Source organism: Trachypithecus francoisi, unplaced genomic scaffold, assembly GCF_009764315.1.
Source record: "Trachypithecus francoisi isolate TF-2019V2 unplaced genomic scaffold, Tfra_2.0 Lachesis_group10, whole genome shotgun sequence".
NCBI classification, from domain to species: Eukaryota; Metazoa; Chordata; class Mammalia; order Primates; family Cercopithecidae; genus Trachypithecus; species Trachypithecus francoisi.
In genome coordinates this window covers 121,807,638-121,822,483 of record NW_022681455.1, presented here as the reverse complement: position 1 = coordinate 121,822,483, position 14,846 = coordinate 121,807,638, and the positions used below count along the sequence as shown (strand labels likewise).

The 14,846-nt window shown below is 49.8% G+C and overlaps 1 protein-coding gene across 1 annotated transcript in view; it reads left to right on the top strand.

Moving 5' to 3' along the window:
* The window catches only part of PKD1L2 (polycystin 1 like 2), a 117,785-nt gene that overhangs the window by 66,760 nt on the left and 36,179 nt on the right, over positions 1-14,846 (top strand). The window contains exons 27-33 of the mRNA XM_033219121.1: positions 103-249; positions 2,118-2,317; positions 3,653-3,870; positions 4,488-4,704; positions 9,111-9,339; positions 11,196-11,400; positions 13,358-13,454. Coding sequence (XP_033075012.1) covers positions 103-249; positions 2,118-2,317; positions 3,653-3,870; positions 4,488-4,704; positions 9,111-9,339; positions 11,196-11,400; positions 13,358-13,454 — 1,313 coding nt within the window. The remainder of the gene's footprint in view (positions 1-102; positions 250-2,117; positions 2,318-3,652; positions 3,871-4,487; positions 4,705-9,110; positions 9,340-11,195; positions 11,401-13,357; positions 13,455-14,846) is intronic.

Here is a 14,846-nt window from a genome sequence, read left to right as displayed (position 1 = left end):
GTTCTTTGGGTTCATGTTTGCAAAGCTGTTACCTTGGTGATGTCCAAGGAAGCCTCCTCCCCTGCTCCACTTTATCCTAAAAACCATGGGTCCCTTATCCAGGTATGTGAGCCAGGTGCTGGTCTATGACCTGGCGATGGACCGGAAGTGGTATTTCCTCTGCAACTCCTGGCTGTCCATCAATGTTGGAGATTGTGTCCTCGACAAGGTGTTTCCTGTGGCCACAGAGCAGGACAGAAAACAATTCAGGTACTTTTTTAAATTTATTTTTACTTTCTTTATTTTTAAGATAAGGTCTCGTTCCACCACCCAGGCTGGAGTGCAGTGACACGATCACAGCTCACTGCAACATCAACCCCACTGGATCAAGCGATCCTCTCACCTCAGCTTCTCGAGCAGCTGGGACTACAGGCATGCACCACGGTGCCTCGCTTTTTTTTTTTTTTTTTAAGTAGAGACGAGTCCTTGCTATGTTGCCTACGCTGGTCTCGGCCTTCTGGGCTCAAGAGATCCCCCCACCTCAGCCTCCTGAGTAGCTGGAACTATAGAAACACACCACCGTGCCTAACTGTTTTTGTAGAGATGGGGTTTCACCATATTGCCCAGACTGGTCTCAAACTCCTGGGCTCAAGGGATCCTCCTGTATCAGCCTCCCAAAGTTTTGGGGTTACAGTCGTGAGCCACTGTGCTTGGCTGTGCCTGCGATTTTTTTTTTTTTTTTTTTTTTAACAGAGTCTTAACTCTGTCACCCAGGCTGGAGTACAGTGGCACAATATTGGCTCACTGTGACCTCTGCCTCCTGAGTTCAAGCAATTCTCCTGCTTCGGCCACTCAAGTAGCTGAGATTACAGGCACATGCCACCACGCCTGGCTAATTTTTGTACTTTTATTAGATATGATTTCACCACATTGGCCAGGCTATTCTCAAACTCCTGACCACAAACAACCCTCTCTCCTTGCCCTGCTAAAGTCCTGGGATTACAGACATAAGCCACTGCACTCCGTCATGCCTCGGATTTTTAATCACTGTACTCCCAATGATCTAACTGTAACAAAACTAATAGTATTTTAGCTATATTATTATATTAACATTATAGCAAAAATAACAATGCTAACACTGATTGAATGCTTTACAAAATTATCACTTTTAATCCTTTCAACAATCCAGTGAGGTAGCTTCTGTTATTACTTGCCCTAATTTATAGACAAGTCATCTAAGGTAGAAAGAACAAAGTAACTTGCCCGAGGTCACACAGCTGGGAAGAGGGCTGTCTGGGATTCTAATCTAGCTTCCAGAGCCTTCCTTGTTAACTCTAAGTGATGCTATGATGCTGTGTTTCTTCTATTAAAAAAAAACAAGGGGGCCAGGCTCAGTGGCACATGCCTGTAATACCAGGACTTTGGGAGGCCGAGGCAGGCGGATCATGAGGTCAAGAGATCAAGACCATCCTGGCCAACATAGTAGTAGATACCCTGTCTCTACTAAAAATACAAATAATAATAATAATAATAATAATAATAATAAATTAGCTGGGTATGGTGGCACACGCCTGTAGTCCCAGATACTCGGGAGGATGAGGCAGGAGAATCGCTTGAACCCCGGAGGCAGAGGTTGCAGTGAGCCAAGACCATGCCACTGCGCTCCTGCCTGGTGACAGAGCAAGACTCCATCTAAAAAAAATGTGGTCAGGCGTGGTGGCTCACATCTGTAATCCCAGCACTTTGGGAGGCCACGGCAGGCAGATCACTTGAGGTCAGGAGTGTGAGACCAGTCTGACCAATATGGAGAAATCCCGTCTCTACTAAAAATAAAAAAAATTAGCCAGGCGTGGTGGTGGGCACCTGTAATCCCAGCTACCTGGGAGGCTGAGGCAGGAGAATCGCTTTAATCTGGGAGGCAGAGGTTGCAGTGAGCCGAGACCGTGCCATTGCACTCCAGCCTGGGTGACAGAGCAAGATATCATCTCAAAAAAAAAAAAAAAAGTGTGAATAATCTTAGAAACAAATCTCTGCCTGTCTTCCTCCTTCTCATCCCAAGAATGATCCACAGAGACCAGTTTCCCCCATTCCTGTCTCCCTAAATGCCTGTCCCTCTCTCCCTACCTGCCTGCCTGCAGCCACCTGTTTTTCATGAAGACTTCCACGGGCTTCCAGGATGGACACATCTGGTATTCCATCTTCAGCCGCTGTGCTCGCAGCAGCTTCACCCGCGTCCAGAGGGTGTCCTGCTGCTTCTCCCTGCTGCTGTGCACCATGCTGACCAGCATCATGTTCTGGGGGGTCCCCAAGGACCCGGCTGAGCAAAAGATGGACTTGGGTAATTCCCAGTGTCACGGAGGTCAGGGCTAGTGGCTGGTGGACCTGAGCCTTCACTGCTCCAGCAATGCCACTGCCATTCCAGAGTCCCCAAGACCACCCTCCAGTTCAGCGATCCACTAGCAGGACTTACAGAACCCATTGTCCTTATAGTTATGGTTTACTGGATAGGCAGCGAAAGAATACAGCTGGGTGCAGTAGCTCTCACCTATAATCCCAGTACTCTGGGAGGCCAAGGCAGGTGAATCAGCTGAGGTCAGGAGTTTGAGACCAGCCTGACCAACATGGTGAAACCCCGTCTCCACTAAAAATACAAAATTAGCCAGGTGTGGTGGCGCACACCTGTGGTTCCAGCTATTCAGGAGGCTGAGGCAGGAAAATCACTTAAACCTGGGAGGCAGAGATTGCAGTGAGCTGAGATCTCGCCATTGCACTCCAGCCTGGGCAAAAAAATGCAAAGCTCTATCTCAAAAACAAAACAAAACAAACAAACAAACAAACAAAAAACCACAGAAAGGATACAGATTAAAACCAGCAAAGGAAAGAGACACATGGAGCAGGGGCCAGGAGAGACCAGGCACAGAGCTTCCAGCATCCTCTCCCAGTGGAGTTGTGGATGGTGCTGACTTCTCCTGACGATGTGTGACAGTGCACATGGAGTATTGCCAACCAGGGGGACTCACTCCAGCCTTGCGATTCAGAATTTTTTTTTTTTGAGACAGAGTTTGGCTCTTGTCATCCAAGCTGGAATGCAGTGGTACAGTCTCGGCTCACTGCAACCTCCGCCTCCCGAGTTCAAGCAATTCTCCTGCCTCAGCCTCCCAAGTAGCTGGGATGACAGGAGCTCACCACCATGCCCAGCTAATTTTTGTATTTTTAATAGAGACGGGGTTTCACCATGTTGGCCAGGCTGGTCTCAAACTCCTGCCCTCAGTTAATCCACCCACCCTGGACTCCCAAAGTGCTGGGATTACAGGCATGAGCCGCCATGCCCAGCCACTATTCGGATCTTTTACTGGGGCTCCAACATATAGGCATGACTGACACCCACATGGCTGGCCTTCACCTCCAGCCCCTCTAGAGGTCAAGCTGACACCATATGGTCTAGGCCCCCACCATAAATCTCATCATTAGCACAAACCATCCGGTGTGGCCCAAGACCCCAGGGAAGCAAAGACATTCTTAGCAGTCAGGACCTTCCAAAGGCTGAGCGATGACCTCCCTGGCGTTGGGCAGGGTTAACCCTTCACTGCACAGCCACCTTCCACAAAGGGCAGACGGGACTGGGCTCTGGGCGGTGGCCTCTCCCTTTTACCTCTTCCTTCCCTTTCCCCAGGTAAAATTGAATTCACCTGGCAGGAGGTGATGATTGGCCTGGAGAGCTCTATCCTCATGTTCCCCATCAACCTCCTGATTGTTCAGATCTTTTGGAACGCCCGTCCCCGGGTGGCTAAGGAACAGAACACTGAGAAACGGGACCAGGGGTCCCCTAACCTGACTCCCTCCCCACAGCCCATGGAGGATGGCCTTCTGACACCTGAGGCAGTGACCAAGGCAGGTCCTCAACCTCAGCTAGTGTGGGGGGTGCTCTAGCCTCAGCGGAAGTCGGGGAGAGCCCTGGGGCTTGAGGCCCAGCAGCCCTGTGTTGCCTGGCAGCATGAGATGCCAAAATTCATCAACTGAAAACACACATACACATGCAACATGCATGCACCCATGCATCTGTACACACATGCACACACAAACACACAGGTGCACATATGCATACATGCACACACATACACACAGAGACACACAGACACGTACATACACATGTGCACACATGCATACACACGCACACTTTTTGAGTATCTACTATGTGCAAAGAATTATGCCTTCATGGTAGACTCCCAGGCTGGAAGCCCATGGACAAGACTCCCTGCTCTGCATTCATGCATTCAGTAAGCTTTCACTGAGCACCTACTGTCTGCCCCGCTTTGGAGTACAGCCTGGAATGAGTTCAAACCGTAGAAGAGGGATTTAAGAGCTGACAAATGGAAGCTCAGGGAGGTCACTCTCACATCTCAGTGGGCAGAGCAGGGCTCCCTACACAGGTTGCCAGGCCCAGGGCGTGTGCTCTTGACTCCTGTGCTGCACCCCTCACCTTGGCTCGTGGCCCCTTTCCCCACCAGGATGTGTCAAGGATTGTCAGCTCCCTCTTCAAAGCCCTCAAGCTGCCATCCCCCTCCTTGAGGTGGGACTCAGTGAACTTGATGGACATCAACAGTCTCCTGGCCTTGGTGGAAGATGTCATTTGTCCACAGAACACATCAGGGCAGGTGTTCTGGGAGGAAGCTGAAATGAGAGAGGACCCCGTAACACTCACTTTGGGGTCATCACAAATGAAAGGTAAGCCCTGGACATGTCTGTGCCAAGAGAAGCCGCTTTTTAGAGCTGGGTAGAGACACAGCAAAGGGGCCACTAGCCGGTTGTGTGGCCATGGACAGGTGACCTCTGTTCTTAATGCCTCAGTGCCTTCTTCTGTAGAGTGCTGGGGTGCAAAGCTGAAGTAGATCTGTGCCTGAATGTGTGGGGCAGGACACAAGACCACGGTCGGGGCAGCAAAAACCATTAAAGAACATGCAATTGCAGACTGGAAAAGTTATTTCTTTCTCTATTCGTTTTCAATCCTCCTAATTAAGTCAAGGGCTGGGAGCATTGGCTCATGCCTCTAATCCCAGCACTGTAGGAGGCTGAGGCGGGCGGATTGCTTGAGGCCAGGAATTTGAGACCGGCCTTGGCAACATAGGGAGACGTGTCTCTACAAAAAGTTTAAAAATTAACCAGGTGTTAGCCAAGCACGGTGGCTCACGCCTGTATTCCCAGCACTTTGGGAGACCAAGGTGGGCAGATCACTTGAGGTCAGGAGTTCGAGACCAGAATGCCCAACATGGTGAAACCTCATCTCTACTAAAAATACAAAAATTAGCTGGGCATGATGGTGCACGTTTGTAATCCCAGCTACTTGGGAGGTTGAGGCAGAAGAATCACTTGAACCCAGGAGGTAGAGGTTGCAGTGAGCCAAGATTGCAGCATGGCACTCCAGCCTGGGCAACAGAGCAAGACTCCATCTCAATGGGCACCTGTAGTCCCAGCTATTTGGAAGGCTGAGGTGGGAGGATCCCTTGATCCCAGGAGTTGGAGGTTACAGCGAGCTGGTTTGAGGTTACAAGTGTCACTGCACCCCAGCTTGGGTGACAGAGCAAGACCCTAGCTCTAAAAAAAAGGGAGAAAGTCTGTTTGGTGCGACTGTGTCTTTAATGCCTCTCTAACACTCCTTCATCTGTTTGGCAGAGATAACAGATCTCAAATTCAGGGCTTTTGGCAACAATATCCAGCTACAACCCAGTAACATTGTTTGGTTTTCACTAAACAAATGTATGCATGGCATATTATTCCAGTTTCAACTAGTCTCCTTGTTCCCTTCCTGCCTCTTTCCTGTCCATCCTCCCATTTAGAGCAGTGCCATATAATAGAACTGTCTACACTGATGGAAATGTTCTCTGGAACATGGCGGATAGTTGTGTGGGTTTAGAATGCTACCATTTTTAATACACAAGGGTGGCCACTATCTAAACCTTGTTTAGAACACAACAGTGTGGCTTATAGAATAAGCAATTTGAATTCATAATTCTTGGCTCTACCCCTGATAGAGTGACATGCACCTGTAGTCCCAGCTGCTCGAGAGGCTGAGGCAGAGAATCGCTTGAACCTGGGAGATGTAGGCAACAGCGAGCTGAGATCGTATCACTGCACCCCAGCCTGGGTGACAGAGCAAGACTCTATCTCAAAAAAAAAAAAAAAGAATTTGCCCCAGAGAGCTGGGTTTGGGCTGCTTATGGAGGTCATCTCTGCAGGACTCTACTTCCACTAGATGCTTGACCTTGAGTTCGGGGGTTTTGGCATTCACAGCTGGACACACTGGACCTTAAGAACGTGAACTTTGGAGTCGGCCAGAACCTTGGGCTCTCCCAGCTGCAGTAGCAGTGGTGCAACTTTAAATAAGTTGCTCAACTCCTCTGAGACTTCATTTCTTCCCTTAGAAAATAGAAGTGTTGGCCGGGTGCGGTGGCTCATGACTGTAATCCCAGCACTTTGGGAGGCGGAGGTGAGCGGATCACCTGGGGTCAGGAGTTCAAGACCAGCCTGGTCAACATGACAAAACCCCATCTCTACTAAAAATACAAAAATTAGCTGGGTGTGGTGGCACATGCTGGTAGTCCCAACTACTCAGGAGGCTGAGGCAGGAGAATCGCTTGAACCTGGGAGGTGGAGGTTACAGTGATCTGAGATTGCACCACTGCACTCCAGCCTGGGTGACAGAGCAAGACTCCTGTCTCAAAAAAAAAAAAAATTAAAAAGAAAAGTGGGGAGTGCAGCCGGGCGCGGTGGCTCAAGACTGTAATCCCAGCACTTTGGGAGGCCGAGACAGGTGGATCACGAGGTCAGGAGATCGAGACCATCCTGGCTAACACGGTGAAACCCCGTCTCTACTAAAAAATACAAAAAACTAGCTGGGCAAGGTGGCGGGCGCCTGTAGTCCCAGCTACTCGGGAGGCTGAGGCAGGAGAATGGCGTGAACCTGGGAGGCGGAGCTTGTAGTGAGCTAAGATCCGGCCACTGCACTCCAGCCTGGGCGACAGAGCCAGACTCCGTCTCAAAAAAAAAAAAAGTGGGGGGGAGTGTTAAAAATTAGCTGGGCGTGGTGTCACATGCCTGTAATTCTAGCTACTTGGGAGGCTGAGATGGGAGGATCACCTGAGCCTGGGAGGCACCAGTGTCGCACCACTGCATTCCAGCCTGGGTGGACAGAGTGAGACCGTGTCTCAAAGTAAAAAAAAATAATAAAAAATAAAATAGGGATATTGATCCACCTAGCTCATTGGCTTATTGTGAGGGGTGAGGAAGATCATAAGACATGTAAACTGTTTAGATCCCAGCCTGACACAAAGCAGGTATTCAGTAAGTGGTGTTATGATTGGCAGTGATGTTGTCTTTCAGAAACATTAGCAGGAGCCTTGCAAAATAAAGTGTTGACTCGGAAGCTTCAGCTGAGTCTTCAGTGAGGGAGCCCCAGGTCAGAAGGGTGAGGGAGGAGGCTGTGAGTCAGAGGAAGGTAGGAGTTGACCTCACCATAGCCATTTACCCAACACCCCAACCTGATCTGAGTCAGTGCTGGAGATGCATATACCTGACTGTAACCAAAATGCAGTTTTAGCTGCTTGCCACTTGCAGAGTCCAGTTAATCAGAGTGAGATCTGGTATTTAAAAAGTGACTTTTTTAGCTGGGTATGGTGGCGGGTGCCTGTAATCCCAGTTATTCGAGAGGCCGAGTCAGGAGAATCACTGGAACCTAGGAGGCGGAGGTTGCAGTGAGCTGAGATTGTGCCACTGCACTCCAGCCTGGGCGACAAGAGCAAAACTCCATCTCAACAACAACAACAACAGCAACAACAACAAAAGGACAGGATTACACTATATTCGGCACTAGACAAAACAGGGTTTAAATTCAAGTCTTACCATATTAAAGTATTTGCTTTAAAATGCTCTGGGCCCGGGGGGTGGGGGAGTGGAGGGGTGAGGGCGGGCACTGTGGATCACGCCTGTAATCCCAGCACTTTGGGAGGCCGGGGTGGGCGGATCACCTGAGGTCAGGAATTTAGAACCAACCTGGGAAATGTGGTGAAACCCCATCTCTACTAAAAATACAAAAATTAGCAAGGTGTGGTGGCGGGCGCCTGTAGTCCCAGCTACTCAGGAGGCTGAGGCAAGAGAAGTGCCTCTTGAACCCAGGAAGTGGAGGTTGCAGTGAGCTGAGATAACACTACTGCACTCCAGCTGGGGAGACATAGTGAGACTTCATTGCAAAAAAAAAAAAAAAACCCCAGGGAAGAAAAGAGATGAACAAGATTGGCCAAATGTTAGTCATTATTGTAGCTGGAGTGATGAGTATGGGATTCTCCTCTGTTCTCTTGATGTGTAGGGAAATGTTAAGAATGTCTCTGATAAAAAATCTAAAAGAGAAACATCATATCCTAAATGGCTGTGTGACCCTAAAACCTTACACTGTCTCTTTGAACCTCAGACTTCTCAGGGCTTGGCACATAGCAAGTATTGTATACTCAGAAGCTGGTACTAGTACTGTTGTGTTTTGTGGCGGGAGGTTTCTTTGTTTTGTTGAGAGACAGGGTCTGGCTTTGTTGCACAGGCTGGAGTGAAGTGGTGCCATCAGAGCTCACTTTTTTTTTTTACTACCATTTTTATTTATTTTTTTTATTTTTATTTTTATTTATTTTTTGAGACGGCGTCTGGCTCTGCCGCCCAGGCTGGAGTGCAGTGGCCGGATCTTAGCTCACTGCAAGCTCCGCCTCCCGGGTTCACGCCATTCTCCTGCCTCAGCCTCCCGAGTAGCTGGGACTACAGGTGCCGCCACCTCGCCCGGCTAGTTTTTTGTATTTTTTAGTAGAGACGGGGTTTCACCGTGTTAGCCAGGATGGTCTCGATCTCCTGACCTCGTGATCCGCCCGTCTCGGCCTCCCAAAGTGCTGGGATTACAGGCTTGAGCCACCGTGCCCGGCCATACTACCATTTTTAATACACAGCCTCGACCTCCTGGGCTCCAGCGATCCTCCTGACTCAGCCTCCTGAGTAGCTGGGCCCACCTGCACATGCTGCCACACCTAGCTGTTGTTTGTACTGCAGCTGGTTTGCTCTTGACTCAGCACGAGCTGATTGCTTTCTCCTTTGTCCTCCAGAGAAAACGCAGTGTCCCAAGCCCAAAGTGGCATGGAGTGGCCCCTGGAAGGACAGCGCCTACAGGCGGTGTCTGTACCTTCAGCTGGAACACGTGGAACAAGGGCTGCGGCTGGTGGGGCCCCGAGGCTTCCCTCAGCACCACAGCCATGCCCGGGCCCTCAGGCAGCTGCAGACCCTGAAGGGCTGCCTGGGGGTACAGCCGGGCACCTGGGCCCCTGCACATACCAGGTAATCCACTTCCCTGGGTGCTGAGTGGGTGCCTGCCTGCCTCAGTCTGGGGCCCTCTGGAAAGGGCATTCGGAACAACCTTGGTAGGACGTCCAGCCAGACGTCCCCAGGCAGAAACAATGCAGGATTCCTGCACACATTCAGGGAGGCCGGGTTTGAACAGGGCTATTTGCTGGAAGGCACTCAGGGCCCTTTGTACCACACTTTACAGTGACAACCGTGTTCATATGGGCTATTTACTATCTGTGCACTTCACTCTTGGACCAGCTCCTCAACTTCTCAGACTTAGTTTCCTCATCTGTAAAATGGGAATGATAATGCCTATCTCTTGATTCAAACTTAAAATGCATTTTTTTAAGATAACCAGTGAACTTTGAATACAGACAGGTTACTAGATGACTTTTAAAAATTACTGTTAATTTTGTTGTGTGAAAACAGCATCATAATTCAGTAAGAAAATGGCTTTTTTTTTTTTTTTTTTGGAGACAAAGTCTTGCTCTGTCACCCAGGCTGGAATACAATGGCGTGATCTCGGCTCACTGTAACCTCTGCCCCCCGGCTTCAAGCGATTCTCCTGCCTCAGCCTCCCTGAGTACCTGGGATTACAGGCGCACACCACCATGCCCAACTAAAGTTTGTACTTTTAGTAGAGATGGGGTTTCACCACGTTGGCCAGGCTGGTCTTGAACACCTGACCTCAAGTGATCCACCTGCCTCAGCCTCCCAAAGTGCTGGGATTACAGGCGTGAGCCACCACGCCTGGCAAAAATGGCCACTTTTGAGATGCATTCTGAAGTGATTAGGAATTATTTTGTATTATGTCTGGAATTGATGTTGAAATTTTCCAGCCAAGAACAAAAACAAAACAGGGCTGGGGGGCAGATGAAATAAGTATGACAAGGGGTGATGGTGGTTGCCAGCTAGTAAGCACCTGGATGTTCACTGTGCTAATTTTTGAATGATGAGAAATTTTTTTTTCTTTTCTTTTTTTTTTTTTGAGACAGAGTCTTGTTCTTGTCACCCAGGCTGGATTGCAATGGCACGATCTCAGCTCACTGCAACCTCTGCCTCCCAGGTTCAAGCAATTCTCCTGCCTCAGCCTCCCAAGTAGCTGGGATTGCAGGTGCCCACTACCACGCCCAGCTAATTTTTGTATTTTTAGTTGAGACAGGGTTTCGCCATGTTGGCCAGGCTGGTCTTGAACTCCTGACCTTGTGATCTGCCCTACTTGGCCTCCCAAAGTGCTGGGATTACAAACATGAGCCACTGTCTCGCTTTGTCGCCCAGGCTGGAGTGCAGTGGCCGGATCTCAGCTCACTGCAAGCTCTGACTCCTGGGTTTATGCCATTCTCCTGCCTCAGCCTCCGGAGTAGCTGGGACTACAGGTGCCCGCCACCTCGCCCGGCTAGTTTTTTGTGTTTTTTTAGTAGAGACGGGGTTTTACCACATTAGTCAGGATGGTCTCGAACTCCTGACCTCATGATCCGCCCGTCTCGGCCTCCCAAAGTGCTGGGATTACAGGCTTGAGCCACCGTGCCCGGCCTGAGAAATTTTCTTAATAAAAACCTAAAACAAAATTATATGGTTAAGCTTGCCCTGAGCAATAACAGAGCAAATCTGTGTACAGCCTCTAGTGCGGGGACTTGCCCCTACTAAGCACTGAATAAATGTAACTGCTTTTACTCCATAGACTGGCATAGCCCTTTGAGATAGGTATAGATTAGAGAAGGAAACAGAGGGTCTGAGAGGTCCAGGAACTTGGCCAAGGTCATGCTGATGGGGGTGGTGTGGGGTGTGACCTTGACCTTGCCTGGGGGTGTGGCCACCCTAACTATGTACGTCCACCTCCTTTGCAGCGCTCTGCGGGTTAGCAAACCCCCTCAAGGCCTGCCCTGGTGGTGCATCCTGGTGGGCTGGCTCCTGGTGGCGGCCACCAGTGGCGTGGCAGCCTTCTTCACCATGCTGTACGGCCTGCACTACGGGAGGGCCAGCTCCCTCAGGTGGCTCATCTCCATAGCCGTCTCCTTCGTGGAGAGCATGTTCGTCACTCAGCCCCTGAAGGTCAGGACCCTGCCCCAGGCACCTGCTCTCCTCCTCTTCACCCATCCTTTCCCTCCCACCAGCAGTCTTGTCCCTGGGCTTCCATTCCTGTATTTATATATTCGACAAATGAACCTGGAGCACCCCCTCTGTGCAGGCCCAGGGCAGGAAAAATAACCCTATCATATTACCCTAGGTTACCATTGCCCTAGACCACATGTATACATATAAATAAGACCCTATTTCCTCAGTGTTAAGATCCATTTGATCTTGAGACAAGACAACAACAATTTATGTAGTTAGTTATTCATTTTTTTCTCTTTTTCTGAGTCTGCTTGCAAGGAAAAGATAGCAATTTAAAGGAACTTTCCCTTTGGAAAAAACACCAAGTCATTATATATGTGCCTCAGTTAGAAGCTGCACTCCTATTCCTGAGATGTAAAATTACACAAAAGAACATGTTAGAGTTGAAGAAATTCTGGCTCAGCATGGTGGCTCAACACCTGTAATCCTAGTACTTTGGGAGGCTGAGATGGTAGGATCGCTTGAGACCAGGAGTTTCAGGCTGCAGTGAGCTGTGATTACGCCACTGAACTCCAGCCTGGGCGACAGAGCAAGATCCTGTTTCAAAAAAAAAAAGAAAAAAGAAAAAAAAAATCCTTGGTCAGGCAGCTCCCATGAGACCAGCTCCTGCAGCTCTGTTAGCCTGGTATGGTGGAAAGAAAAAAGAAAGAAAGAAAGAAATCCTAAATCCAGGCATGGAGCAGAGGAGGCCAGGGGCATGGTTTCCCCTGGAAGCAGTTGGGCAGTGGGCAATCCCTGGGGAACCCTAGGGGGAAAAGATACTGGGTTGGGGTGTAGGGGAGGCCACAGAAAGGAGGAGATACTTAAAACGAATCTTGGTCGGACGCGGTGGCTCACGCCTGTAATCCCAGCACTTTGGGAGGCTGAGGTGGGTGGATCACCCGAGGTCAAGAGTTCAAGACCAACCTGACCAACATGGAGAAACCCTGTCTGTATAAAAATACAAAGTTAGCCAGGTGTGGTGGTGCATGCCTGTAATCCCAGCTACTCGGGAGGCTGAGGCAGGAGAATCACTTGAACCTGGGAGGCAGAGGTTGCAGTGAGCTGAGATCTCACCATTGCACTCCAGCCTGGGCAACAAGAGCGAAACTCTATCTCAAAAAAAAAAAAAAAAAAGAAAGAAATTACAAAATTAGTCAAGCATGGTGGTGGGTGCCTGTAATCCCAGCCACTAGGGAGGCTGAGGCAGGAGAATCGCTTAAACCCAGGAGGCGGAGGTTGCAGTGAGCCTAGATCGTGCCATTGCACTCCAGCCAGGGCAGCAGAGCGACACTCCATCTCAAAAAAAAAAAAAAAACAAAGTTAATCTTTACCCCTTTGGGACGTTGCCAAATCCCCGCTGGTCCCCCATTCTTCCCTGAACAACCTTTATCATAAGACTCAAAAAACGTCCGACACCTACCCTCAACACTAGGTTCGCAGGCTGCTAAAAACATGGGTGCATCCTGAGGCTTTCTGTTCCCCAACCGAACCACAGGATCCTCCTGTGTTTGTGCAGAGCAGATGCAGCAATCACGTGGCTGAGGCCTTGCAGCTGAGACCATGCACCTGAGCACATTACTTAACACTGGAGGAAAGGGAAGGAGCAGGTGAAGCCCAGGGGGACAGCAATTCTCCTTGCAGAGAGATCAGAGACCCCTCGGGCAGGTGAGCAGCAGCAGGTGGGAAGGCTCAGGGGAGTTCTAGGACTGACCAGTCCCCTGTCTGGTCTGGGAGCCAAGGCCTTGCGCTCCAGCTTCATGATCACCTCCCTTCTCTGCAGAAGGGAGCTGCATTCCCCCAAAGTGCAGGGCCCTCCCCAACACACAAACATGGCCCCAAGCCCTGCGCCCTTGCAGATGAGGGGTTGAGAGTTACCAGTGTGGGCTTGAGGATCTCCCTGGGTATTTTTCAGGTGCTGGGATTTGCTGCTTTCTTTGCACTGGTCTTGAAGAGAGTGGACGACGAGGAGGATATTGTGGCCCCGCTGCCAGGACATCTGTTGGGCCCAGGTAATGTGCCTCAGTGGCTGGAGGCAGGGCCTGGCCAGCTGTGGCCCTGATGAGGCTCAGTGAGTCCTGCAGATTGCAGCCTGTCGGGGGTCCTGGGCCTTCCGCGAGCTCGCCAGACCTTTGTTCCCCATCAGCCTTTCACCCCCAGTTGGTGGGTCATCCCCAAAAGAGCCAGGAAAAAAGGGACTCCATTGTCTCCTGAGTATCTTTGTTTCTTCCTTCCCTGGCATTTCTCCCTGACACCCACGTATGACCTGCCACCTAGAAGACGTGCCTCAGGGACAAAGCTGGACACATGGGCGGTCCTTCTCTGTGTAATTCCAAGCAAGCAGCTTTCTTCTCCGAGACTCAGGGCCCTGGGCCTTAGAACAAAAACTAAAACAAGAATCGGTTTACAGATGGGCTGCAAAAAGTAGCCGTAAATTAATTTTAGGACGAAACTCTGCAAACTGCAGCCAGGGGGGCATATCTTGCCTGCTGCCTGTTTTTGTAAATAGAGGTTTGTTGGAATACAGACACACTGACCCGTGCTCTAGGAGGCCACTGGCCAGTCCCCAACCTCCCAGCCTGACTTCTCACTTCTGAACCAAATTTCCCAAGGGTGGTGACAATAATTACAAAACAAACATGCAAATAAAACTGAATCAATGTGGAATCATCGAAGCAGTGGTCTTGACTTTCAGGGAGAATAAAATAGAAACACGCAAACCAAATGCCATGCAGGTGCCTCACAGCACAGCGCAGCTGCCTCTTCAGGGCCAATATTGTTCCATTCTAGGACAGCGTTTTAGATTTGCAGGTCCAAGAGGTCCATTAAAATCTTCTCAATTCTCCACAGAGATGCCAGGCTCCAGACCATTAAATATTCATTCAGTCACCCCTTTGGCAAGTCCTCAGGGAGCACTGGCTGCTGGCCAGGCCTTGTGATGGCTTGGAAATATAATTTACATAAAATTCACCCATTGTAAGTGCACAATTTGTTGATTTCAGTAAATGTATAGAGTTATGTAACCATCACTGCAATTCACATTTAGAACAGCTTTGTCACCCCAAAAGGTTCTTTCTTGCCCATTTAAAGTCAATCCCCACTTCCAACCCCAGTCCCTGCCAACACAGCACGGATTGCAGGGGACAGGTTGCTGCCTTTGGAATGAACAGGCCATTTGGGGAGATGGCATCAACCAAGTAAATGCACAAGTAGACATATAAGTGTGAATTATGGGGAGACATAGGGCTGGGGAAGATCAACAGAGGGCGGGCCTCTCTGCTGCAGTGGTGCTTAGCCTCTCTGCTGAGAATGGGGGAGGGGAAGGACTGCACACTGAGCACATGCGAAGGCCCTGAGGTGGGACAGTAGTGTCACTTTATTGCAATCATTTTATAACAACCATT